This window comes from Salmo salar, chromosome ssa01 (genome assembly GCF_905237065.1).
Source record: "Salmo salar chromosome ssa01, Ssal_v3.1, whole genome shotgun sequence".
NCBI classification, from domain to species: domain Eukaryota; kingdom Metazoa; phylum Chordata; class Actinopteri; order Salmoniformes; family Salmonidae; genus Salmo; species Salmo salar.
The window spans coordinates 71,833,872-71,861,629 of NC_059442.1; the positions used below are offsets into that span (position 1 = coordinate 71,833,872).

At 43.3% G+C, this 27,758-nt stretch overlaps 1 protein-coding gene across 3 annotated transcripts in view; it reads right to left on the minus strand.

Annotated features, from left to right (window-relative positions):
• Window positions 1-10,673: 10,673 nt before the first annotated feature.
• The window catches only part of LOC106608078 (acylphosphatase-2), a 96,551-nt gene continuing 79,466 nt past the window's right edge, over window positions 10,674-27,758 (minus strand). For 2 of the 3 annotated variants that reach the window (XM_014205774.2, XM_014205778.2), the window contains one exon: window positions 10,674-11,286. In XM_014205774.2, coding sequence (XP_014061249.1) covers window positions 11,172-11,286 — 115 coding nt within the window. In that variant the 3' untranslated portion in view covers window positions 10,674-11,171. Of the gene's footprint in view, window positions 11,287-15,480; window positions 15,660-27,758 lie in introns of those variants that run through there. The other variant, XR_001329376.2, reaches the window with a different exon arrangement.

Here is a 27,758-nt window from a genome sequence, read left to right on the forward strand (position 1 = left end):
TTCGTTTTTAGACCCAACTGACCCAAAATGTTGATCAAAATGTTTGATTACCAAAGTCGTAAATCAATCAAATGATGACATTTAATGAAATGAAATTTTTAGCAAAAGTTTAGCCAAACTTCAGATCTGTCCCTCGGCCTCTGAACATCACAAGGATAACATACTTATATCCTTGTGATCATAGTGGTTAGACCTTTACTGCACAGAAAACCATTCATCTCTAGCACAAAGGTCAAGGTCAAAGGACAAATTGCATGTCAAATACAAGTCAACTACAGGTGAAGTACAGAGTAGTGTTTTATTGTTGTTGTTATGTCATTTTACAAGGTTATTACCCATACCTAGAGGACTCGATGAAGGGTCATGGTGGGAAAAATGTTGTTAAATAGTATTTTAGTGATTAAAAACTCAGTTGCGGGTGAAATTGACATGTTTAAAGGGAAGGGTTAATTAAATGTATCATGTTACATACATTTATACCAGCTGAGAATGATTCAACTAAATTAAATCAGGACTGGTAAAAGCTCAAGCCAAAGAAAATCGTGTGAGTACTAAAGAGTCACCAGAGTCGACCCATGGAACCTAAAGGGGCCTACACATTGGAAATAATTGTGGAAATTCTTGGAAGATTCCATGGTTTAATGATAAATTCAGATGTAGATTATGTTTTATAGACAGATTTTAAAACGGCGTGTTATAGAAAAACCCAAAAGGAAATACAGGCAGCTGTAATGCTTGGGCGTAGTGGGTGCAGAGTCAGGAGCAGGAAGCAGAGAATGCAGGGTGGTGTTATTTATTAAACACACAACGGCAAAACACAATCCGCCCCAACAGCGAACTAGAGCGCACACAAAGTGCCCAAACACATGGGACAAAACAGGTCGGCGCAAAATACGCACTCGCACCTCAAACCACAATGAGCGTGCCTTCACAAACTATACAACGATCAAATAATCCCGCACACAGAGCAGGCGGGCCTCCTGGCTAAAATAGCCCGGCTAATCAGCCCAAAACAAAAACAGGTGCACACAATAAACGGAAAGGGGGAAAAGGGAATCAGTGGCAGCTAGTAGGCCGGTGACGACGACCGCCGAGCACCACCCGAACAGGAGGGGGAGCTACCTACGGTAGGAGTCATGACAGCAGCCCAGAAGAAAGATTTCCAAAAAATAAATCCAATTATGTCTCTAGGAAATAGCTTCCTTGTTTATTCTCCATCAAAATAGAGAGACATAAAAAATATTAGCGAATGTTTAGCCATCATTTTAGTGCATTAAAGGGTTATAGCGAGAACACTGAAATCCTAAACATGTGAATGAGGTACAGGTACTGTAAATTAATGGACTGTATCTCAGAATCTGTTTAAGGAAATTAAACACTAGCCACTTTAATAATGTCTCCGTATCTTGGATTACTCATCTCATATGTAGAAACTGTACTATATACTATTCTACGGTATCTTAGTCACTTTAATTGTGTGTAAATATTGCATTACCCATCTCATATGTATATACTATGTTCTATACTATGCCACTGTATCTTAGTTCAATGCCGCTCTGACATATATGTATATATATTCTTAATCCATTCTTTACTTAGATGTATGTGTATTTTGGGTATATGTTGTGAAACTGTTAGATATTACTTGTTAGATATTACTGCACTATTGGAGCGAGAAGCACAAGCATTTCGCTACACCTGCAAAAACATCTGCTAAACACGTGTATATGACCAATACATTTGATTTGGATTCGATTTTTTTGATTTGATGACAGGAAACACTGTACGTGAAGCAACTCTGACACGGTCACAAGAAGCTTTCAAGATTCCCACCGTATGTGTTTTGTATATCACAAATACTGTATATAGAAAACTGTTAAAAATAGTCATACAAAAGTATAACAACTCAACAAATGAGTCCACTGCAGAGTCAGTGGTACTGTGACACACAGGGCCATAGGCCTGGTGTCAGCTGGAGGTATTACAGCAGGAGAGGTGTGTGTTTGTTAATGCTCCGTATGAGGTATAGCTCTGGACCACCATTTTCTCACGTCTCTGGTTCTGATAAGCATGCTCTGCTTCCAACATCTGGAGTTGAGAAAGTGAGACAAGCTTGGGTCAGGACATCCCATTTCCTCACATGGGGCGTGTGCGTGCATGTGCACGCTGAAGGGTCTGAGTGGACAGGGTCCAACCTCTTTACATGGAGTGAATTATATGTAGTCTGTTAACGTGCCTTCCCGTCTCTGCAGTAACTTATTCAGACATTGTCCTGCTCATTATGCATGTAAAGTATTTTCACATCATTTACAGTAGGCGTACTATGCTTTCAATGAATACAGAAGGAAAGGGAACATTTGTAACTCATCTCTGGGCTAGATCGAAGTATGGTTGTCATGACAATGTGTTTACCAGGAAAAGCCATCTTGGCTGTAGTCCTGGAACTGTCCAGCAGGCAGTATATCGTCCCTCCTGCTGTGGAGTCAGTGACAGCAACACTCAGACAGACAAGCCATTGTTGCTCTGTGGTGGATGTTGCGCTCACTGTGGAAGTATGAGTAATTCTAGTCCTATGGCCTCACAGCTGGATCACAAAACAATGCAGTAATTGCTACCAGACAAGTCCATGCTTAAGTCCATTTGAGGACCACTGCTTTGTTGTTGTTGCTATACCTTGCCACTTGGTTAATACAAAAAGGATAGTGATGTCATGTTTAGAAATGAGTCTCCTTGAGATTTCTATTTTTTTGACACTTTTTTTGTACAGTGCATTCGGAAAGTATTCAGACCCCTTGACTTTTTCAACATTTTGTTACGTTACAGCCTTATTCTAAAATGTATTAACGTTTTTTTACCCTCATCAATCTACACACAATACCCCCATAATGACTGAAATATCACATTTACATAAGTATTCCGACTCTTTACTCAGTAAGTTGTTGAAGCACCTTTGGCAGCGATTACAGCCTCGAATCTTCTTGGGTATGATGCTAAAGGCTTGGCACACCTGTATTTGGGGAGTTTCTCCCATTCTTGTCTGCAGATCCTCTCAAGCTCTTCAGGTTGGATGGGGAGCATTGCTGCACCACTATTTTGAGGTCTCTCCAGAGATGTTCAAGTCCGGGGTCTGGCTGGGCCACTCAAGGACATTCAAAGACTTGTCCTGAAGCCACTCCTGCGTTGTCTTGGCTGTGTGCTTAGGGTCGTTGTCCTGTTGGAAGGTGAACCTTCGCCCAGGTTTTCATCAACGAATCTATCTGTACTTTGCTCCGTTCATCTTTCTCTCGACCCTGACTAGTCTCCCAGTCCCTGCTTCCACCACCATGCTTCACCGTCGGGATGGTGCCAGGTTTCCTCCAGATGTGACACTTGGCATTCAGGCCAAAGAGTTCAATCTAGGTTTCATCAGACCAGAGAAGCTTATTTCTCATGGTCTGAGACTCCTTTAGGTGCATTTTGGCGGGCGGTCATGTGCCTTTTACTTTTACTAGAGTGGCTTCCGTCTGGCCACTCTACCATAAAGGCCTGCTTGGTGGAGTGCTGCAGAGATGGTTACCCTTCTGGAAGGTTCTCCCATCTCCACAGAGGAACTCTGGAGCTCTGTCAGAGTGACCATCGGGATCTTGGTCACTTCCATGACCAAAGCTCTTCTCCCCCGATTGCTCAGTCTGGTCTGGCGGCCAGCAGGAAGAGTCTTGGTGGTTCCAAACTTCTTCCATTTAAGAATGATGGAGGCCACTGCGTTCTTTCCCAGATCGGTGCCCCGACACAATCCTGTCTCGGAGCTCTACTGACAATTACTTTGATCTCATGGCTTGGTTTTTGCTCTGACATGCACTGTCAACTGTGGGACCTTATATAGACAGGTCTGTGCCTTTCAGAATCATGTCCAATCAGTTGAATTGACCACAGGTGGACTCCAATGAAGTTGTAGAAACATCTCAAGAATGATCAATGGAAACAGGATGCACTTGAGCTCAATTTCGAGTCTCATAGCAAAGGGTCTGAATACTTATGTAAATAAGTTATTTCAGTTCTAAATGTTTAATATATTTGCACCCCAAAAAGTTTTTGCATTGTCATTATGTGGTATTGTGTGTAGATTGATAAGGAAAATATTTTAGGATAAGGCTGTAACGAAACCAAATGTGGAAAAAGTCAAGGGGTCTGAATACTTTCTGAAGAAAATCTGATAGCGGAACAATGTTTAAACTGTTTTTAATGTACTGTAGATAGATATTGTATTTGAAGAGATTACCACTGTTCCTTCTTACAGTATGTAGTTAGAACCATGTCAAGTTATTTCTCAAGATAACTTTTCTGGATGACCTTGAATTCCAGAATTCTCTCTGGCTGAATTGGATCTGGTCAGCTTAAGGAGGCAGCAGCGTTCATGATGACATAGAGTATTTCCATTCAGACACCAGACACCATAGTGAACAGGCACCGCCATGTTTGTTATGAAACGAGAGACTGTGAGAAGGCCAGAGGTCTGTCTTCTGTCCAACAGCAAATAGGAGTGAATAGGAATTAAACATCACCCATGTCAAAGCAATCAATCAAACCAAGTTAACATGGGGCTGGTTATGCCTTTCTTTAGTCTGAACCACATTACTAGAAAATTACTTTGCCTTAGGTCAGACTTGAGAGAGAACAAAGGCCTACTCCATTTTCCACATAGTTTACAGCATAGAAAATGTTCAGTAATTGCTCCCAGCTTTGTTTTTGCACAATAGACTTAGATGAAGCAAAATACTGTATATTCAAATGATAGCTCAAGCAAGGTGACAATATATATTCTCAGCTTTACTAATACCGCCCCCACAATGAAATCCCTGTAAACTGTTGATACAAGAAAGTTGGCCTTAGCCGGGAACTTTTGTAAGTTGCCTAGCAACCGTTTCCTCTCAGCACACTCTTGACGACAGGTGAAGTGATGTGTTGACGATGTCCGCCCCCGATGTATGGTAATATAGAGAGAAAGGTAAAAACATAGATGGTAAGGATGGATAATAATTGGTGTCATTTTGAGCTTACTGTGGAGGCACTGAAAATGTTCGGTCACTGGTAATGAGGGACCCATAGAGAGCGAGAAAGGACAGTGTTTTTGTGGTCATGTTGCGCTTCTGTCAGCCAAAGCAGTGAAATAATGGGATTTGGTTGGAAAGTCTGGCATAAATCGGACTCATTCCATAAGCAATGAATCAGAGCAGTGTACAAACAGTACAGAGTGAGGGGGAACTTTCTCAATGTTTTGACACCACTAAGTGATGCCCTGCTTTCATGTGCTTTGTCCCTTCCTGTCCTCCCTGTTCACCCACGACTGCGTGGCCAAGTGTAACCGATGTGAAATGGCTAGCTAGTTAGCGGGGTGCGCGCTAATAGCGTTTCAATCGGTGACGTCACTCGCTCTGAGACCTTGAAGTAGTTGTTCCCCTTGCTCTGCAAGGGCCGCGGGTTTTGTGGCGCGATGGGTAACGATGCTTCATGGGTGTCAGTTGTTGATGTGTGCAGAGGGTCCCTGGTTTGAGCCCAGGTAGGGGCGAGAAGGGGGACGGAAGCTATACTGTTACACAAGCACGACTCCAACACCATCATTACGTTTTCTGATGACAAAACGGTGGTAGGCCTGACCACCAACAGCCTATAGGGAGGATGTCAGAGACCTGGTCGTGTGGTGCCAGGACAATAACCTCCCTCAACGTGAGCAAGAGAAAAGAGCTGATCGTGGACTACAGGAAAAGGAGGGCTGAACAAGCCCCCATTCACATCGACGGGGCAGTAGTGGAGCTGGTCGAGAGCTTCAAGTTCCTTGGTGTCCACATTACTAATGAATTACCCTGGTCCACACACACCAACACAGTCATGAAGAGGGCATGACAACGCCTATTCACCCTCAGGAGACTGAAAAGATTTGGCATGGGTCCCCAGGACCTCAAAAAGTTTTACAGCTGCACCATCGACAGCATCCTGACCGGTTGCATCACCGCCTGGTATGGCAACTACAGAGGGTAACAGGACCTTTATACTAAGCGGTGTCAGAGGAAGGCTCAAAGACTCCAGCCACCCAAGTCATAGACTGTTCTCTCTGCTACCGCATGGCAAGCGGTGCCGGAGCGCCAAGTCTAGGTCCAAAAGGCTCCTTAACAGCTTCTACTCACAAGCCATAAGACTGGCTACCCAGACTATTTGCATTGACGCCCCTGCTGACACTGCTGCTACTCGCTGTTCATTATCTATGCATAGTCACTTTACCCCTACCTACATGTACATGTTACCTCAATTACCTCGACTAACCTGTACCTCCGCATATTGACTCGGTACCGGTTCCCCCTGGATATAGCCTCATTATTGTTCTTTTGTTGTGTTACTTTTTTTTAACTTTTTAGTTTAATGAGTAAATATTTTCTTAGCTCATATTTTCTTAAAACTGCATTGTTGGTTAAGGCTGGTAAGTAAGCATTTCACGTTAAGGTCTACACCTGTTGTTTACGACACGTGACAAATAACATTTGCTTTGATTTGATTTCTTCTACCGCTTAAAAAGATTTAGCACAGTTTTCCAATTAAGAGTCTGCATTGCCATTGAGTTTACCCACACAACAATATGATCAATATAATTCTTTGTGAGATATTCATCAGATCCTAGCTCCTTTATTATGTAGTAGCTGATTGCGAAGCCATTTTGTATGGAGTGCTAGGAGATAGAGAGACAGGATGGAAAAGGCCTCAGCACTTCTAGTTTCTCTGAAACCCTTCCACATGGTTTGGTTACCATGGCCACTGGTGCGAGTTGGCTCTGTTGGTTGCCGTGAAAGTGGCCTGTGTGTGAAGTGGAGGAGGAGAAAGAAGAGGAAGAGAGAAGAGAAGAGCAGAGAGAAGAGGTCGAGGGGGCAGATATTCTACGCCTGATTTCAGACGTGGCGCAGCGCTGAGTGAAGAGAGTGGGTGGTCTGGGTGCACGGTGTTGCTCCACTCTGATCACTCCTCTCCTCTTTTCTCTCTCTGCCTCCATCCGCCTGCGCTTGGCTTCAAGCCAGCGGGCATTTGATGGCATGATAGTGGAATATCACTGCATTACTCAAAAATAGAAACAAGATGATGGTCGATACATTTACTTACAATATAACAAAAATATTTGGCTGAATATAACATAATTACTGGTTCTATGTTGGAGCTGGCTCTATGTTGATGCAATCAGATGGGGGGTTTTCAGTGAGGACCTTTGACAGAATGACTGGTAATGAAATACTGGCCCTCAGGCAGCATGGCTTTGTGTCAGTGATGGCACAGACTGTGGGAGACTAATAAGCATGAAAGCCAAACACTGAACAATGCACACAGTCAGACACTACCGAACTACAGAGGGTTTCTCCATGGTGAGGGGATATAGGGCTGTTACTATAAACATATGCAACAAGTTGATATCCTACCTGATGGGCTACAGACTGTCCCCTTGTCCCTTGTATAGCTTTTGTTATATAATAGTGTTTTGTCACATTTTATAGTATGTGAGTAGGAGGATGTGTGGGCTTTTTTGTTTTTGTATGTACTGTATGTGAGAGCGGGTATGTTCACAGTCCTATTTAGTGTGTGTGTGTGGATGGGAAGTGTGTACTCCTACACTGTAGCCACGACACAAGCAGCAATGTGCCCTTTTCTCCCCATTAGTGATGGATAGCTCTGTCCAGTGAGGAGAGTTGCCACTGTACTGTTTCCATGTGGGAGCACCACTGGTGGCTATTAACGTACAGTTACAATCCACAGCCTGTGAATCAATGACACACCGCTGACTCATTGTCATGGAAACGCCAGGACTGGGATAAATACCACACCATACAGACAAAGGCTGAAGACCGCGTTGAATGGGGGATTGCATAGGTTATGTAACTGTAGCGGATTGGGGCCTAAATGAGTGGTTCTCTAGTGGTGCATGTCCTATTCACATGGGGACATAAATCCACTGCTTTTGGCCGCCTCCAATCACAGGGCCTCCTCCTTTGTCCTTGCAGAGGCTCCAGTGAGAAAGGTCCTGGGAATGGGTGGCATGGCAACACACTCCGTATCGCACCCAGCCTACTCACACTGGGAGAGAGGGTACTGAGAATATCATAAAGGTGGTGTGTTTTGGACTGGACACAGTTAGGAATGATTTACTGAGCATTGCAATATATCAGGCACAAACACTGTACCGTAAAAAACGATGGACAGACAGCTCTTTAGACTGAGGAGTTATACACTGAGTGTACAAAACAATAGGAACACCTTCCTAATATTGAGTTGGACCGCCTTTTGTCATCAGAACAGCCTGAAGTCGTCGGGGCATGGACTCTACAAGGTGTCAAACGTTCCACAGGGATGCTGGCCCATGTTGACTCCAACGCTTCCCACAGTTGTGTCAAGTTGACTGTATGTCCTTTGGGTGGTGGACCATTCTTGATACACACATGAAATTGTTGAGCGTGAAAACCCCAGCAGCAGTGCAGTTCTTGACACAAATCGGTGGACCTGTCCTAGCACCAACTGCCATACCCCGTTGAAAGGCACTTAAATATTTTGTCTTGCCCATTCACCCTCTGAATGGCACACAAAAACAATCCGTCTCACTTGTCTCAAGGCTTAAAAATGCTTATTTAACTTGTCTCCTCCCCTTCATCTACAATGACTGAAGTGGATGTAGTAAGTGACATCAATAAGGGATCATAGCTTTCACCTGGATTCATCTGGTCAGTCTATGTCATGGAAAGTCTAATGTTTTGGACACTCAGTGTATAACATACTGTTATGAGTGGATGGAGAGCATATTGTGACTGAACATTGAAGCATGAGTGAGACTTGTGTGGGTGTGATGTGTGTGCACTGGTGGGGTTATCATACTGCTGTATCAAGAAGTTACCTTGGTCAGTCTCTCCATCCCATCCTGTTGTTAAGTGGCCATTACACCCCCGTTCCCAAGTGTACTAATGGACTGGAGGAAATGGGACTGCTTAGGATACCTGGTCACTTTAAGTGTGCCACTGATCTTTACTATATGAGATTCTGTCTGAAGGGTGGGGTGTGGGGCGTGGGGGAGACTAAAGGCTTTTATCCAATCATCTGAGACCAGGAAAAAACCTTCACATGAGGCTTCAAAGGGCACTTAAACACTTAGTCATTGACCAAGAAGCCCCCACTTTCTAAACCTGTCTGTCTGTCTATGACATTAAACAGCACTGCCCATATATCATAATTAGATAAAGCACTGCCCATATATCATAATTAGATAAAGCACTGCCCATATATTATAATTAGATAAAGCACTGCCCATATATCATAATTAGATAAAGCACTGCCCATATATCATAATTAGATAAAGCACTGCCCCTATATCATAATTAGATAAAGCACTGCCCCTATATCATAATTAGATAAAGCACTGCCCATACATCATAATTAGATAAAGCACTGCCCATACATCCTAATTAGATAAAGCACTGCCCATACATCATAATTAGATAAAGCACTGCCCATACATCATAATTAGATAAAGCACTGCCCATACATCATAATTAGATAAAGCACTGCCCCTACACCATAATTAGATAAAGCACTGCCCCTACACCATAATTAGATAAAGCACTGCCCCTATATCATAATTAGATAAAGCACTGCCCCTATATCATAATTAGATAAAGCACTGCCCATATATCATAATTAGATAAAGCACTGCCCATATATCATAATTAGATAAAGCACTGCCCATATATCATAATTAGATAAAGCACTGCCCATATATCATAATTAGATAACGCACTGCCCCTACACCATAATTAGATAACGCTAAATCTATAACAAGCATCATTATCCCTGGAGGGGTCCTGCTGTGTAGAGAGGCTCAGGTACAGTATGCTTCTCTCTCTCTGAGACTGTATTCCCATGCAGAGCAGTAGGAGACTCTGGGCTCAATATTGGATCATAAGCCCTTGGGTTAAATCAAGTTTCTCTGTCAGGTAAGAGGATTTTGCCCTGCTCCTGCTCACATGGGGGATTTACCACCATACTGCATGCTGGGTAAAAAGCAGACCTGAATGGATGTTACTCAGGTAGACTTGACTGGGTGATGACAAGATGGTGTTGGCACAAGGCAAGGTAGAGAGGGGTCAGGGCAGGGGCAGCTGGTAGTCAACAACATAGTGTCGAGAGAGAGATGATTTGGGCGAGAGAAAGAAAGTGCAAGAGCCATGGAGATAAATACTGATGAACCGAAAATCATGCAGACGCATGCACGCGCACTCACGCACGCGCACTCACGCACATACACACACACAAGCATGCACACCAGTTGCGGTTGCTGAGGGGAGGACGGCTCATAATAATGGCTGGAATGGAGTGAATGGAATGGAGTGGTATCAAACACGTTTCCATGTATTTGATCCCATTCCATTTAATCCATTCCAGCCATTATTATGAGCTGTCCTCCCCTCAGCAACCTCCACTGATACACATGCACGTTAGCAGACACGCACACACACAAACTCTAATGGGTTATTCAATACTCCTGACTTGGCCAGTTGTGTCTTGGCAACTCAGCGTGATGGTGCAGTCTGACTGGCTGGATTTCTCTGTGTTTAATTGGATTAGGTAAACAATCACGTGACCTTACACAACATTATTCAGGACCAGAGGAGACCAGGTAGGCGCTATCTTAAAGGGACAAAAAAAAAAATGTGTCCCTTGTATTAACTATTTAATAGTGCATTTGTATTGAATTCCAATAACATCGAGCTTGAATGGTTTTATTTATTGCATTACATGTTTAGAAGAAAAGCATTGAGAATCTGCAAAGCACAAAGCTGCCTGACAATATATGCTGCTCTGCCAGCCTGAATGTAACATTCAAAATGTTCAGACGGGGAATGCATTTATGAGAAAAAGACAACTTTTGGATGAGCTTCTACTTAAAACATTGTCACACAATTCCAAACTGTCTGCATAATATATTTTGGCATCTCAAAAAATCTTGAAATTTTTTATGTATTTTTCAGAAAGGTTGGGAATGAAACAATACATGTAGAAACATAAGGTGGTATGGGTAAGGATACTACTGTACCCACAGAGACAGTAGGTAACATTGATGTGGGAAAAGCACTGGAGAGGGTGTGGTTAGTATGGTGTTGGATGAAGGGAGTTCCTCAGAAGCGTGTCTTGAAGCCAAAGAGCTCCACCTTGTCAATGGATCTCTCATTGGAGAACGAGGCTCGGGTGATGCGACAGCTGGGACTCCCCTCCTTACTCAGCCACACCTTCCTGTGCAATTAGGAAGATAGAGAAGGGAAAGAAAGAGACGTTCTGTTATCCACCACACTCATGTCAATGATGGTCATTTTTTGAGGCAACACACTGCTTCTGTTTCCCATAAGGAATGATCACTCTGCTCTGTTCTTGTGTTGGCTATTTGCTCTAACATAAGCTACTACATGTTTCTCATCTCAACAGCTAACCATGTTCTCTATAGCTTGGGAACATACATTCCATTGCTAAAATGAAATTTGAGAGTTTGAACACGCTCTAGACAGCAGGGAGTCTGAGGTTTTCTGGAGACCCCTCTGTTCAGCAAACAGTGCCTAGGCCAAATAAGGCTTGTCACATGTCAGATGGACACAGGCAATGCAGGCTTTCTAAGAAAGCCAACCCATGGGGGTGACACTAGAACGACTGTATCCACTATAATATAGTCCCTCCTATCCCTTGCAAAACTGGGATTTTTGTCATCTGTTAACAGCTGTGGGCATTCACTAAAACTTCAACCTCTGTTTCAGCCGACTGGTAAAAATGGTTCAGCAACATGATCCTAACCTCTGTCAGCAAAGACAAATGATTCAGCTATAGCCTGAGTCCAAGCCCCAGCCAGCCTCGGTACAGTGCATAGGAGGCAGTTTTTCTTGGCACCATCTCTAGTGTTCTCTATGACAAATGACTTTGGGAAAAGCACAACACAAACATAATCAAGTAAATTGAATTATATAACTCAGCACTGTCTTAAGTCTAAACCTCAGTTGACCATGAGACATGCCTCAGTGAGGAGCAACAGGCAGCGAGCTTACTCTACAGCATGTAGGTCAAGCCCTGGAGACTGAGGCCCTGTCACTCAAGTCGCTGCATGGCCAATATGGGCTACATTATTTCCTAGTCTGTGTAGATTAGTGGAGAGATTGTAGAGGATCAGTGCACCACATGTGGTCATCCTGAAGCACGGTCTGGTGCGACGGGAGTTCAGTCAGATCACAGAGACACAACGCAATAGCTGCCCATAGCGTGCCGGCTGACCGACAGCTGCCTCAATGACAGAGAGCGAGATGAGGGAGAGAGAGAGGGATGAGGCAACATCTCCATCCGCATTCTCTGCTCCGCTCTGCTCCGCTCTGCTCTAGTGTCGCACACAGCCCACAGACTGCTGATTTGACAGCAATCACAGGGCTTAGAGGTTAGCTCTAAGTCGCCCGTTGCATCAGGTAAATATTCATCTCCACTGACTTCACTCTGCAAAATAAAATGGAGGATGGAACCCAAAAGAGTATGAGCATAAGGAGGGTTGTCTATCTACTATATGATGTGTCTGTGGCTATTTCCTTGTTCAAAGCATTTGCTCTTCTTGTCCTGGTAATAGATGGACTTTGATGTTTTTGACTCGTAGGTTGAACCTCTCAAGCAAAGCTACCCGCCAGTCCACCCCCTAATAAGTGAATTATCCCAATTTAGAAGCACATGACTGTGTGAACTGATCTAATAAGCACATGAGAAGAAAACAATGTGGTGTGTTTCAGAGAGAGAGAAAGACAGAGCGAGAGCGACGAGAGAGCAATGACTGTATTTGCTGCTATAACAAGACCTAACGTTGACCATGTGATGGTGGGTTGATAATAATGGCCTGGTCTCTGAGTGAGCACCACCCACTGCATCCACTCTGCCTGACTGCCTGACTGACCAGGCCTCTAGAGGAAAGGACATTTCCTTTTTCCCACACACTTGAGGAAATGAGATAACATAGACCAATGGATGAGAAGGAATTCAATGTGTTTAAAAAAAATGTTCTGCTGCAGAATAAACTAAGGCATTGCATTGTTCCTGGAGAGCAATCTGGAGCAATCTTAACTGGGCCTGGCTGGCTAATGGCTGTGTATGGTTTATAATGAAGTTGGACTTCCAATACTCTGCCAAGGTTACAATTTTTTTTTTATCGCTTTGGTACTATTTTCACAAGTATGTGGTAAAATTGAACAACTCTTAGTACAAAACTCAAAACAGATCATCAAAACTTTAAGCATATTTTCAATTGACTAAGTAAAACACAAAAAATCCCACAGTAACTTTTTCACCAAACCTAATTAGTCATTTCATCTAGAAATACTTTTCACAATGCAATGCTCACAATACATTTCATATGATTCTCTTCTCATTTGTTTAAATACATTTGACCATCACTTAATCCAATTGCGCTTAATGGGTAATCACTGGCCCGGGTTAGGGTATGGCCGGGGTAGGCCGTCATTGTAAATAAGAATTTGTTCTTAACTGACTTGCCTAGTTAAATAAAGGTTCGATAAAAATAAATAAAATAAAATGACATGTATGATACATGATAGCCATAGATAATAACCACTTGTTATTGCTAATTGATTTCACATAGGGGCAACCACAATTGGTCACCATATAGAAGGGTGTGTGTAAACACTTGCACTTTCTTTCAACATGGAGCAGGATAGACAGCAAGGGAGAGGAAGAAATCAAATGGCTCGTGGACAAGGGGCCCCTCAGAGAGGTGGACATCAGAGAGAGGGAAGCAGACGGCGGGAACTGTTGTATCTAATAAAGTCCGGGCCATCGTTGTTGATCATATGGTAAACAGAGGCCTTACCATGGCAGAGGCCCGATTAGTTCACCCCAATCTGAGAAGATCAATTGTCAATTTGATCATGAGAACATTTCGTCAAGAAAACAGGTAAGTCTGCAGGATATGCACTATGCTTTCTAATTACATGTACAGTAAATGACATTGTAATGCATGTAAATTCACAAAACATGTTACAGTATGATCTATTGACAGTATACACTGTTCTACCCTCAGGATTGACAAGACCCCATGGATGTGGCCGTGTGTGAACCGACCGGCAGTGGTGGAAATGATGAGCCTCAATGATGAGCCTCATCCGCCAACGGGCGACCGTTCAAGTGCCTGGACAACGTGGGGAAACATCTCCATGTGCGCAGCTATCTCTGAAGATGGTGTGGTAGGACATAGGCCATTACTTGGATCCTACAAAGCTGCACACCTCATTGTTTCTGTAATAAGGGTCGTCTAAAGGAGACCAAAATGCGGCGTGTGAAGTGCTCATATTACTTTTAATGAAAACACTTAATGAAAACACAGCAAAATAACAAAGCGACCAACAACAGTCCCGTCAGGTACAAACAACGATACAAACAACGAAACGGAAAATAACCACCCACAAAACCCCATGAAAAACAGGCTGCCTAAGTATGGCTTCCAATCAGAGACAACGAAAAACACCTGCCTCTGATTGGAAACCATACCCGGCCACAACATATAAAATACAACATAGAACGACAATCTAGACAACCCACATAGAAAACAGAAAACCCAAAATACATAGACAAAAACACCCCCCTGTCACGCCCTGACCAATCTACTATGGAAAAATGACCTCATACTAAGGTCAGAACGTGACAGTTTCTCAATGAAATTGATCAGACCTGTCAAGGTGAAGGGGTCACCGATGTCATTGTGTGCGACAATGTCAGATTCCACCATGCAGAGGTGGTTCAAGCATGGTTTCGGGCCCATCCCTGATTCGTGACCCTTCACCTGCCTCCATAGTCTCCTTTCCTTAACCCACTTGAGGAATTGGAGGTGGAAGGTATACAATTGCCATCCCCATGAGTTTGCCACCCTCCTTCTGGCCATGGATGAGGCATACGACGACATCAATGCAGACCAATGTCAAGCTTGGATTCGCCATGACAAAAGCTTTTTCACACGGTGCATGAACAACGTTCACTTTGATGTGGATGAGAATTTATGGCCAAATGCTCAAGACAGATTTGATGCAAATGAATGTGTGCTAAATGTTAGGTTTTATTTAAATTTAATTTGTTGAATTTAATTTCGGACATTTGATTAGACAGTACACCTACGTTGCAACTGAAATAAAAGTAACAATTAGCTAATGTCAGGCTGGGTCTGTAGCTAGCTCTATTTGGCATATTCCATAATAAAAAATGTTTATTTGTTAGCTATCTTGTAAACTGGCTAATTAAAGTAGCCTAACTTTTTCCTGTCTTGCTAGGCAGCTAGAGGGCAAAGTTAGCTTACCTTACAAATGGTGCTCAAATTCTAATACAACTTTGTTATCTAGCCTAGCTATAGTTTGCCATATGACTTTTGGTTTTATATATTTAAATTAAATAATAAAGTTTGCTTACCTTAATAAATTGAAAAATAACATGCTTATTGGTAGGCTATTTGCAAGTTCAACTACCGTCCTGTTGCATCGCCATAATGGAATGGCAGTTTGGTTTTGAATCAGAATGGCAGTTAAATCTAGAGACCCTTTATATCTATGAGTGTATGCTTTTATTAAACACATAATTTCCTCTTGCTTCTAGCTAGCATTTAGTTTGCAACAGCACAGCTTTGTATGAACCTTGCAGTTTGCCAATCCGACATTGGCAGCAATGTTGCAAAATGCGAATTCGATCTCCCCCTGGCAAAGATAGTTAATGTGGTCAGATGTCAGCTAACCATTTTTCTGACCAGGTGAAATTATGCAGCATCATTAATGTGGACATGAATGTCAATGCAAAATAGCTAAAATGAATTTAAAGGGAGCTAGTTAACTGTAATTTCAGAGTTTGATTTGACTGTGTTAGCTTTTGTTAGCTGTTGTTTGCTAAAATCCACATTACATTCAAGGTTATTTGCCTTCACTGGGTATACAGTGTCTTCGGAAAGTATTCAGACCCCTTGACTTTTTACACATTTTGTTACGTTACAGCCTTATTCTAAAATGTATTAAATACATTTTACATTTACATTTTAGTCATTTAGCAGACGCTCTTATCCAGAGCGACTTACAGTAGTGAATGCATACATTTCATACATTTCATTTCATACATTTTGTTTCTTTATTTTTTCTCTGTGCTGGCCCCCCGTGGGAATCGAACCCACAACCCTGGCGTTGCAAACACCATGCTCTACCAACTGAGCTACAGGGAATAAAAATCCTCAACAATCTACACACAACACACCATTATGACAAAGCAAAAACAGGTTTTTAAAAACACCTTCTTTACTGTAAGTATTCAGACCCTTTACTAAAAGACTCGAAGTTGAGCTCAGGTGCATCCTGTTTCCATTGATCATTCTTGAGATGTTTCTACAACTTGATTTGTGTCCATGTGTGTTACATTTAATTGATTGTACATGATCTAGAAAGGCAGATACCTGTCTATATAAGGTCCCACAGTTAACAGTGCATGTCAGAGCAAAAACCAAGCCATGAGGTCGAAGGAATTGTCCGTAGAGCTCCGAGACATAGAGCTCCGAGATTGTGTTGAGGCACGGATCTGGGGAAGGGTACCAAAACATTTCTGCAGCATTGAAGGTCCCCAAAAACACAGTGGCCTCCATCATTCTTAAATTGAAGTAGTTTGTAACCACCAAGACTAGAGCTGGCCGCCCGGCCAAACTGAGCAATCGGGGGAGAAGGGCCTTGGTCAGGGAGATGACCAAGAACCTGATGGTCACTATGACAGAGCTCCAGAGTTCCTCTGTGGAGATGGGAGAACCTTCCAGAAGGATAACCATCTCTGCAGCACTCCACCAATCAGGCCTTTATGGTAGAGGGGCCAGACAGAAGCCACTCCTCAGTAAAAGGCACATGACAGCCCACTTGGAGAATGCCAAAAGGCACCAAAAGACTCTCAGACCATGAGAAACAAGATTCTCTGGTCTGATGAAACCAACATTGAACTCTTTGGCCTGAATACCAAGCATCATGTCTGGAGGGAACCTGGCATCATCACTATGGTGAAGCATGGTGGTGGCAGTGACTGGGAGACTAGTCAGGATCGAGGCAAAGATGAACAGAGCAAAGTACCGAGAGCTCCTTGATGAAAACCTGCTCCAGAGCACTCAGGAACTCAGACTGGGGTGAACATTTCTAAAAAATTGTTTTTGCTTTGTCATTATGGGGTATTGTGTGTAGATTGATGAGGCGGGAAAATGATATAATCTTAGAATAAGACTGTAACCTAACAAAATGTGGAAAAAGTCAAAGGGTCTGAATACTTTCCGATGGCACTGTAAGTGTATTGCTTAATGTGAACTGTAATCTACTGTAATTTACAGTACTGTAGCATAGTACTTTTAAGGCTGATTTGAAACACATATTGAATTGTTTGCTATTGGATTAACTGGTAATTAAAATTACTAAATTGAAAAGATGTCATGTTGTAGTTTGGTGATTAAACCAATGTTTCACTCAAAACCGGTCATTGTTTATTCATTTTGATTGTAAATATCTCTCACCACACAACCATTGAGTCAAAATATATGTGTATTGTGAAATGTAATGAGAAGAATGGATGCTTTACAAGTGTGACCAGGGTGGAATTTTGTGAAAATGTACCACATACTTGTGAAGAGTACCAAAGAGATTCAAAACAGTACCAAAGCGATTAAAAACTAACAGTGCCAGGCCAGCTAGAACATTTCCTGCTTAAAAGATCCAGGGTGACACAGTAAAATAAAACAAACTATGTTATGTTAATATGTATGGATTATAATGTGGGATGGCTGATTCGAACTGTACCCTTCAATTGTAGCCTAGTCTTCCAATTGGTAAAATACTTTACATTTCAGGATTTAAAAAGAGCAATAAGCAGCAGGAAATATTATGGAATGTACATTTGATGTAAGTGAGAGTTAGCCATCTGTGGGAGTGGCTGATACTCTGAACACAGCCACATCCCTGATGTCAACATGCTCCCAGTATGAACGCTTGAAAGTCCCTGAGCTTATGGGAGGAGAGCGCAGGGGGAGGGAGCTCTAGCAGGAGGGGATATACTGACCTCATATGTACTGTTCATACAAGCACAATATCGCCCCTCTGTAACTTCTGAATTCATATACAGAGGAATTCCTCATGCGAGAGCTTAGGTATGGTAGGGTGTGTGTGTTTTCTAAGGGAAGTGTGTGTTCTCTGAGTGATGAATGTGAAGAGGGTATGAGATGAGCAGTGTCAGTTCTAGAATTGTGCCAACATCGATTCCTTACTGACTGATGGATGTTTGTTCACTAAGAGATAAAGCATCCTAAACAGCAGCTTTATCCAAAACCCTTCCAGAGGAAATCTTACCATTGGAGCAGGAGGAGGTCAAAATGAAACATCTGGGCCAGTCTGAGCTTCATAACAGGCTGAAAACCCCTGTCCCCAAACAGTCATCAGCCCAACAGCTGCATGCAGTGCATTACACATAGCTGCAGTGAATAGGGGGCGTAGTGGCATTCCTATAGAGAGCTTTAGAGAGGACTAAGGCTTTAGTTGGGGCTCCATCAAAACAGGGCTAAGAGGGATTAAATGAGCCAGAATCCAGACCATCTGTGTCCCCGCCGTGCCACTCGCTGACCAGCGATCTCAGCCGCCATGGACAGAGACCTTGGGGAAAACAGTGGCACCTACAGCCACACCCCTCCACTGCCCTGTTCCTCCATCTAACTACTTTATCATCCTCCCTCATCACCCTCTGCTTCTCCCTCTCTTGTTCTCATTCTATCCCCATCTCTCATCATCTCGTATAGATGAACTCAATCTCCCTCCCTCTCTCTCCCTTAATCCATCTTTCAGTTTCTCCCTTTCGCTTTCTCTAATTTCCTCTCCCTCTGTCACTCTCCCTCCCTCTCTTGAACAATCATCCCTCCCTCCCTCCTAGTGGTGGTTTGTAGGTCTCTTCCTACACAGAAGTTGTTCTGATTTGGGTCACACGACTCAGGAGAGAGAAGAGCTATATTAGTTATAGCAGGCAGCAGGTCAGTCCCACAGTGCTGCATACATGGTACAACTGATACAGAGCGCGAAAACACCATCCACTTTCTCGCAGTCTACAAAACACACCCAGGAACACATGTGCTTTCTGTGATGACTTTCATTGATTTTAAGGATGAGAGAACCCTGTGTGTGACACATAAAAACAATATGCCACTCCCTGTCTGATACAGCCTACTTCTAGCTTGATTTCAGTGGTGGCTTCGCTGTTCTGTACATATAAGTTATTTTTGACATACCAATAAGCAATATGATCCAAACACAGAACAGAGTAGGATAGGGAAAGAGCAGTGGAAAATGAGGGAAAAAAGGCCAAATGCAGGTACGTGGGTGGGTACATTTCAGTCATTTTGCAAATGCTCTTATCCAGAGCGATTTACAGGAGGAGCACAGAAAGATTTTTCACCTAGTCAGCTCAGCGATTCGACCCAGCGACAATTTGGTTACCGGCCCAACACTCTCAACCGCCAGGCTACCTGTCGCCGGGGATACTGGGTATAGCTTCAGAGAAAATCAAAAACACTCTATTTCAAGGCAGGAGCTCAGCTGCATACTGTCCAATAGCTTCAGACATGATTATTTGTCAACCTTGTTAAAGAAATAATCTTGTTGATGATCTGAGTAGAATACATCGTAGCTGTATGGCTGATTGAATTATCTCAATAGGGATGGATGCAGCAGCCATGCAGATATGATCTGGGCACAATAGTAGGGCGAGTTCATCCATCCACCCAGAATTCTGTGGCCTAAAATAACAATTAGGAAGGAAATCATGTCATATTAGGGAACACAAAAGCTGACTGATACTGGCCAAACCACTCTCTCTCTCCTCACCAGACAGCGTAAATTGGGGATAATTCCTTTAGGGCTCTTTAAATAGAGGTTTTATGGCCCAGGAATGACACTGTTACCATAGCAGCATGCACAGCTGGACCTTGTGAGTAGGCACTAGGGTTTCGTTTGCATTGTCACTGATCCCAGAACACTCAACAGAGCTGAGCTCAGGAAGAGATGACCCCTGCTGAGTCCCAAAGACACTGTTCTGTTTTTTTCTGCTTCAACTGTCTGTGGAGAAACAGGATCAGCTGTTACACTCATGTACTTGTCGTAAAAGAAAACAACACACAAACACCTGTACGCACGCACACAGCAATGTGTATCCCTCATGAAAGGGGAGGTGTGATCTGTGAAGGCTTGGCATTTCCAAAGAGCGTGCTCTACACCAATTAAAGAGAAAGATGTAAAGCTCGGTTTTGGCTCACATTGACAGAGGTCTTGAAAGACGGAAGTTAACTAAAAACTAAAATCATTTTGATCTGTGAAAACTTTGTCTCCTACAGTATATCAACAACGTGTGTGTGTATGTGTGTGTGTTTAGTCACAAGAATTTCTGGGCGTAGTGATGAGATACAGTAAGCATTAGAGAGGGTGTGCGGCTGGGTGGGTGTGTGGAGCAGCTTCTCATAGCTCTCTGTGGAACACACTTGAGATTATGAGGTCATCTCTGTGACCTGCCTCCACCCCAATGACATCAGATTCACATCTGGATGAGAGACCAACCCCCGGACCCCAGTCCTGTCGGTGAGATTATCTCTACCAAGAAACTCACTCCCTGGCCAATCGATGAGAGAAAGAGCGAGAGAGCAAGAGAGAGCGATAACGAGAGAGAGCAAGAGAACGAAAGAGCAGTGTTGAGAGAGGAGAAGGAAGAAAATGTAGAAAAAGAGAAATAGAGCAGACAGTCGCAGGTTTCCATCACCTCCCCAAACGGACTCTCAAAGGGAACATTTGTGACAAACTCTGACAATAAGAAACACATTAGCCATAGTAATCACCTTACGTGTGAGCCAACACCAACAACAACAACAATTAACAGCTCATATCACACCAACACACAAAGATCAGTCAAAATAATAGGTCTGGATAATAGCACTTAACTTGGAAGGAAAATGCAGTTTGAATAGTGTGATATTTCTCTCCCAGAGAAACTGAATGTATCAGGACGTTCTAGTGGAAGGCTATGCCAAAACGGTATCTCATCATTACAGAATGTGCAGGCAGTGGTCTGTGATTGCCCTGCCCACCAGAACAGAGGAAAATAAAGCCAATCATATCTATGGGGCAAGACAGACTCGAGGATTGTGAGGATTGTAAAAACAATCACTGAGTGAAGTGTGACTCCAAAAAGTCTAAATTCTATTGAGTTTAGTTAACACGACTATAACACGACTATGGAATGCTGGAACTGGTCTATATAGGGTAATAGTGCCACCTGCTGGTATAATAACAGAAAAACATTAAAGGCAGTGCTTGACTTGGACTGAAATACGTGCCGGTATTCATTTTGGGTGCTGGTACTGTTTACATTTAGGTGCAGGAGCTACACAATACTTTTGAGCTAATATTCTATAAGTGAAATAGGAGCTCAAGCAGTAGAAAAGCTCAAGTGAGCTCCTGCCCAAGTTAAGCCCTTATTAAAGGCCCAATGCAGCCGTTTTTATCTCAATATCAAATTATTTCTGGATAACAATTAAGTACCTTACTGTTATTTTGTTCAATTAAAATGGTCAAAATGGTCTTAGCAAATAGCAATTTCTCAAGCAACAATTTTGCTAGGACTGTCTGGGAGTGGTCTGAGTTAGGGGCCTAATTGGATGAGCCTAATGGGAGTTTTCAGGTTACAGATCCCTATCTGTTATTGGCAGAGGTTTGAAACTGTCTTTATTATTGGTATATTAACTTATACCGCCTGGTGATGTCGCCAGACAGGCTACAACTCCATCCCACCAAAACGTCGGCACCAACGATGTTAGGATGAAACAGTCAGAGGTCACCAAGCACAACATAGCTTCAGCGTGTAAATCAGCTAGAAAGATGTGTCAGCATCAATTAATTGTCTCTGCCCCCCTCCCAGTTAGGGGGAGTGATGAGCTCTACAACAGAGTCTCACAACTCAATCGCTGGTTGAAAACGGTTTTCTGCCCCTCCCAAAAGATAGAATTTGTAGATAATTGGCCCTCTTTCTGGGACTCACCCACAAACAGGCCCAAGCCTGGCCTGGAGGGGTGCTCCCCTCCATCCTAGCTGGAGGGGTGCTCTCATCTTATCTATGAACATAGACAGGGCTCTAACTCCTCTAGCTCCACAATGAAATAGGGTGCAGGCCAGGCAGCAGGCTGTTAGCCAGCCTGCCAGCTTAGTGGAGTCTGCCACTAGCACAGTCAGTGTAGTCAGCTCAGCTATCCCCATTGAGACCGTGTCTGTGCCTCGACCTAGGTTGGGCAAAATTAAAGATGGCGGTGTTCGCCTTAGCAATCTCACTAGAATAAAGACCTCCTCCATCCCTGCCATTATTGAAAGAGATTGAGATACCTCACATCTCAAAATAGGGCTACTTAATGTTAGATCCCTCACTTCCAAGGCAGTTATAATCAATGAACTAATCACTAATCATAATCTTGATGTGATTGGCCTGACTGAAACATGGCTTAAGCCTGATGAATTTACTGTGTTAAATGAGGCCTCACCCCCTGGTTACACAAGTGACCATATCCCCCGTGCATCCCGCAATGGCGGAAGTGTTGCTAACATTTACGATAGCAAATTTCAATTTACAAAAACAAACAACGACGTTTTCATCTTTTGAGCTTCTAGTCATGAAATCTATGCAGCCTACTCAATCACTTTTTATAACTACTGTTTACAGGCCTCCTGGGCCATATGCAGCGTTCCTCACTGAGTTCCCTGAATTCCTATCGGACCTTGTAGTCATCGCAGATAATATTCTAATTTTTTGTGACTTTAATATTCACATGGAAAAGTCCACAGACACACTCCAAAAGGCTTTCGGAGCCATCATCGACTCAGTGGGTTTTGTCCAACATAGCCTTCCCTGTAGCTCAGTTGGTAGAGCATGGTGTTTGCAACGCCAGGGTTGTGGGTTTGATTCCCACGGGGGGCCAGTACAAAAAAAAAAAAAAGAAATGTATGAAATTGTATGAAATGTATGCATTCACTAGTGTAAGTCGCTCTGGTTAAGAGTGTCTGCTAAATGACTAAAATGTAAATGTAAAATGTCTCTGGACCTATTCACTGCCACAGTCATACTCTGGACCTACTTTTGTCCCATGGAATAAATGTTGTGGATCTTAATGTTTTTCCTCATAATCCAGGACTATCGGACCACCATTTTATTACATTTGCAATCGCAACAAATAATCTGCTCAGACCCCAAACAAGGAGCATTAAAAGTCGTGCTATAAATTCTCAGACAACCAAAAGATTCCTTGATGCCCTTCCAGAATCCCTCTGCCTGCCCAAGGACGTCAGAGGACAAAAATCAGTTAACCACCTAACTGAGGAACTCAATTTAACCTTGCGCAATACCCTAGATGCGGTTGCACCCCTAAAAACTAAAAACATTTGTCATAAGAAACTAGCTCCCTGGTATACAGAAAATACACAAGCTCTGAAGCAAGCTTCCAGAAAATTGGAACGGAAATGGCGCCACACCAAACTGGAAGTCTTCCGACTAGCTTGGAAAGACAGTACCGTGCAGTGTCGAAGAGCCCTCACTGCTGCTCGATCATCCTATTTTTCCAACTTAATTGAGGAAAATAAGAACAATCCGAAATTTATTTTTGATACTGTCGCAAAGCTAACTAAAAAGCAGCATTCCCCAAGAGAGGATGGCTTTCACTTCAGCAGTAATGAAATCATGAACTTCTTTGAGGAAAAGATCATGATCATTAGAAAGCAAATTACGGACTCCTCTTTAAATCTGCGTATTCCTCCAAAGCTCCGTTGTCCTGAGTCTGCACAACTCTGCCAGGACCTAGGATCAAGGGAGACACTAAAGTGTTTTAGTACTATATCTCTTGACACAATGATGAAAATAATCATGGCCTCTAAACCTTCAAGCTGCATACTGAACCCTATTCCAACTAAACTACTGAAAGAGCTGCTTCCTGTGCTTGGCCCTCCTATGTTGAACATAATAAACGGCTCTCTATCCACCGGATGTGTACCAAAGTCACTAAAAGTGACAGTAATAAAGCCTCTCTTGAAAAAGCCAAATCTTGACCCAGAAATTATAAAAAACTATCGGCCTATATCGAATCTTCCATTCCTCTCAAAAAAATTGAAAAAGCTGTTGCGCAGCAACTCACTTCCTTCCTGAAGACAAACAATGTATACGAAATGCTTCAGTCTGGTTTTAGACCCCATCATAGCACTGAGACTGCACTTGTGAAGGTGGTAAATGACCTTTTAATGACGTCAGACCGAGGCTCTGCATCTGTCCTCGTGCTCCTAGATCTTAGTGCTGCTTTTGATACCATCGATCACCACATTCTTTTGGAGAGATTGGAAACCCAAATTGGTCTACATGGACAAGTTCTGGCCTGGTTTAGATCTTATCTGTCAGAAAGATATCAGTTTGTCTCTGTGAATGGTTTGTCCTCTGACAAATCAACTGTAAATTTCGGTGTTCCTCAAGGTTCTGTTTTAGGACCACTATAGTTTTCACTATATATTTTACCTCTTGGGGATGTCATTCGAAAACATAATGTTAAATTTCACTGCTATGCGGATGACACACAGCTGTACATTTCAATGAAACATGGTGAAGCCCGCAAAATTGCCCTCGCTAGAAGCCTGTGTTTCAGACATAAGGAAGTGGATGGCTGCAAACTTTATACTTTTAAACTCGGACAAAACAGAGATGCTTGTTCTAGGTCCCAAGAAACAAAGAGATCTTCTGTTGAATCTGACAATTCATCTGGATGGTTGTACAGTCGTCTCAAATAACACTGTGAAGGACCTCGGCGTTACTCTGGACCCTGATCTCTCTTTTGAAGAACATATCAAGACTGTTTCAAGGACAGCTTTTTTCCATCTACGTAACATTGCAAAAATCAGAAACTTTCTGTCCAAAAATGATGCAGAAAAATTAATCCATGCTTTTGTTACTTCTAGGTTGGACTACTGCAATGCTCTACTTTCCGACTACCCGGATAAAGCACTAAATAAACTTCAGTTAGTGCTAAATACGGCTGCTAGAATCCTGACTAGAACCAAAAAATGTGATCATATTACTCCAGTGCTAGCCTCCCTACACTGGCTTCCTGTTAAGGCAAGGGCTGATTTCAAGGTTTTACTGATAACCTACAAAGCATTACATGGGCTTGCTCCTACCTATCTTTCCGATTAGGTCCTGCCGTACATACCTACACGTACACTATGGTCACAGTAGACGCGGGCCTCCTAATTGTCCCTAGAATTTCTAAGCAAAAAACTGGAGGCAGGGCTTTCTCCTATAGAGCTCCATTTTTATGGAATGGTCTGCCTACCCATGTGAGAGACGCAGACTCAGTCTCAACCTTTAAGTCTTTACTGAAGACTCATCTCTTCAGTAGGTCCTATGATTAAGTGAAGTCTGGCCCAGGGGTGTGAAGGTGAACGGAAAGGCTGGAGCAACGAACCGCCCTTGCTGTCTCTGCCTGGCCGGTTCCCCTCTCTCCACTGGGATTCTCTGCCTCTAACCCTATTACAGGGGCTGAGTCACTGGCTTACTGGTGTTCTTCCATGCCGTCCCTAGGAGGGGTGCGGCACTTGAGTGGGTTGAGTCACTGACGTGGTCTTCCTGTCTGGGTTGGCGCCCCCCCTTGGGTTGTGCCGTGGCGGAGATCTCTGTGGGCTATACTCGGCCTTGTCTCAGGATGGTAAGTTGGTGGTTGGAAATATCCCTCCAGTGGTGTGGGGGCTGTGCTTTGGCAAAGTAGGTGGGGTTATATCCTGCCTGTTTGGCCCTGTCCGGGGGTTTCATCGGATGGGGCCACAGTGTCTCCTGACCCCTCCTGTCTCAGCCTCCAGTATTTATGCTGCAGTAGTTTATGTGTCGGGGGGCTAGGGTCAGTCTGTTACATCTGGAGTATTTCTCTTGTCTTTTCCGGTGTCCTGTGTGAATTTAAATATGCTCTCTCTAATTCTCTCTTTCTCTCTTTCTTTATTTCTTTCTCTCTCTCGGAGGACCTGAGCCCTAGGACCATGCCTCAGGACTACCTGGCATGATGACTCCTTGCTGTCCCCAGTCCACCTGGCCGTGCTGTGACTGACCAGTTTCAGGTACTGTTCTGCCTGCTGTCCCATGCTGGAACCCTGACCTGTTCACCGGACGTGCTACCTGTCCCAGACCTGCTGTTTTCAACTCTCTAGAGACAGCAGGAGCGGTAGAGATACTCTCAAAGATCGGCTATGAAAAAGCCAACTGACACTTACTCTTGAGTTGCTGACTTGTTGCACCCTCGACAACTACTATGATTATTATTATTTGACCATGCTGGTCATTTATGAACATTTGAACATCTTGGCCATGTTCTGTTATAATCTCCACCCGGCACAGCCAGAAGAGGACTGGCCACCCCTCATAGCCTGGTTCCTCTCTAGGTTTCTTCCTAGGTTTTGGCCTTTCTAGGGAGTTTTTCCTAGCCACCGTGCTTCTACACCTGCATTGCTTGCTGTTTGGGGTTTTAGGCTGGGTTTCTGTACAGCACTTTGAGATATCAGCTGATGTAAGAAGAGCTATATAAATAAATTGTATAATTTTTTTTTTTTACCAAAACAGGCTGAAATTTCAGGTATTCTTTTCAAATAGCTCTTACGCCAAAATGGCATTATCATAATTTTCTCAATTTCACAGTATATTATTCCACACCTCATAGTGTGGAAATATATACTGAGTATACCAAACATTAGAAACTCTCCTAATATTGAGTTGCGTTCCACAGGGATGCTGGCCCATGTTGTCTCCGATGCTTACCACAGTTGTGTCACGTCTGCTTCCGCTCTTTTCTCCCCCTGGCGCTTGAGGTTGCCAGGTTGGCCTTCGTCACACACTCCTGCCATCCATCACGCACACCTGCCTTCACTCGTCACGCGCATTAGCGTTAGTGGACTCACCTGGACTCACTTATCCCCTGTTCATTTCCTCCCCTATATTTGTCAGTTCCCCAGCTCTGTTCCCCGCTGCTGTATTGTTTTTGTCTTTTTGTCTCGTTACATGCCCATCTTTATTAAATGTTTTACTTCCCATACCTGCTTCGTCTCTCCAGCGTCATCGCATGTGACAAGTTGTATCAAGTTGGCTGGATGTCCTTTGGGTGGTGAACTATTCTTGATACACACAGGAAACTGTTGACCGTGGAAAACCCAGCAGCGGTGCAGTTCTTGACACAAACCGGTGCGCCTGGCACCTACTACCATACCCCGTTCAAAGGCACTTAAAACTTTTTTCTTGCCCATTCACCCTCTGAATGGCACACATACACAATCCATGTCTCAATTGTCTCGAGCCTTAAAAATCCTTCTTTAACCTGTCTCCTCCCCTTCATCTACACTGATTGAAGTGGATTTAACAAGTGACATCAATAAGCGATCATAGCTTTCACCTGGATTCACCTGGTCAGTGTATGTCATGGAAAGAGCAAGTGTTCTTAATGTTTTGTATAGTCAGTGTATATAAAACACAGAGCCTTTAAGACAGATCAGCGATGGGAGGGGATGATTGGCACGGCATTCTGTTCACTTTTAGAAAGGGTTGAAAATGGTTAGAACATTTTCAAAGTCCATATTTCAATGCAAAATAAGACTGTTGTT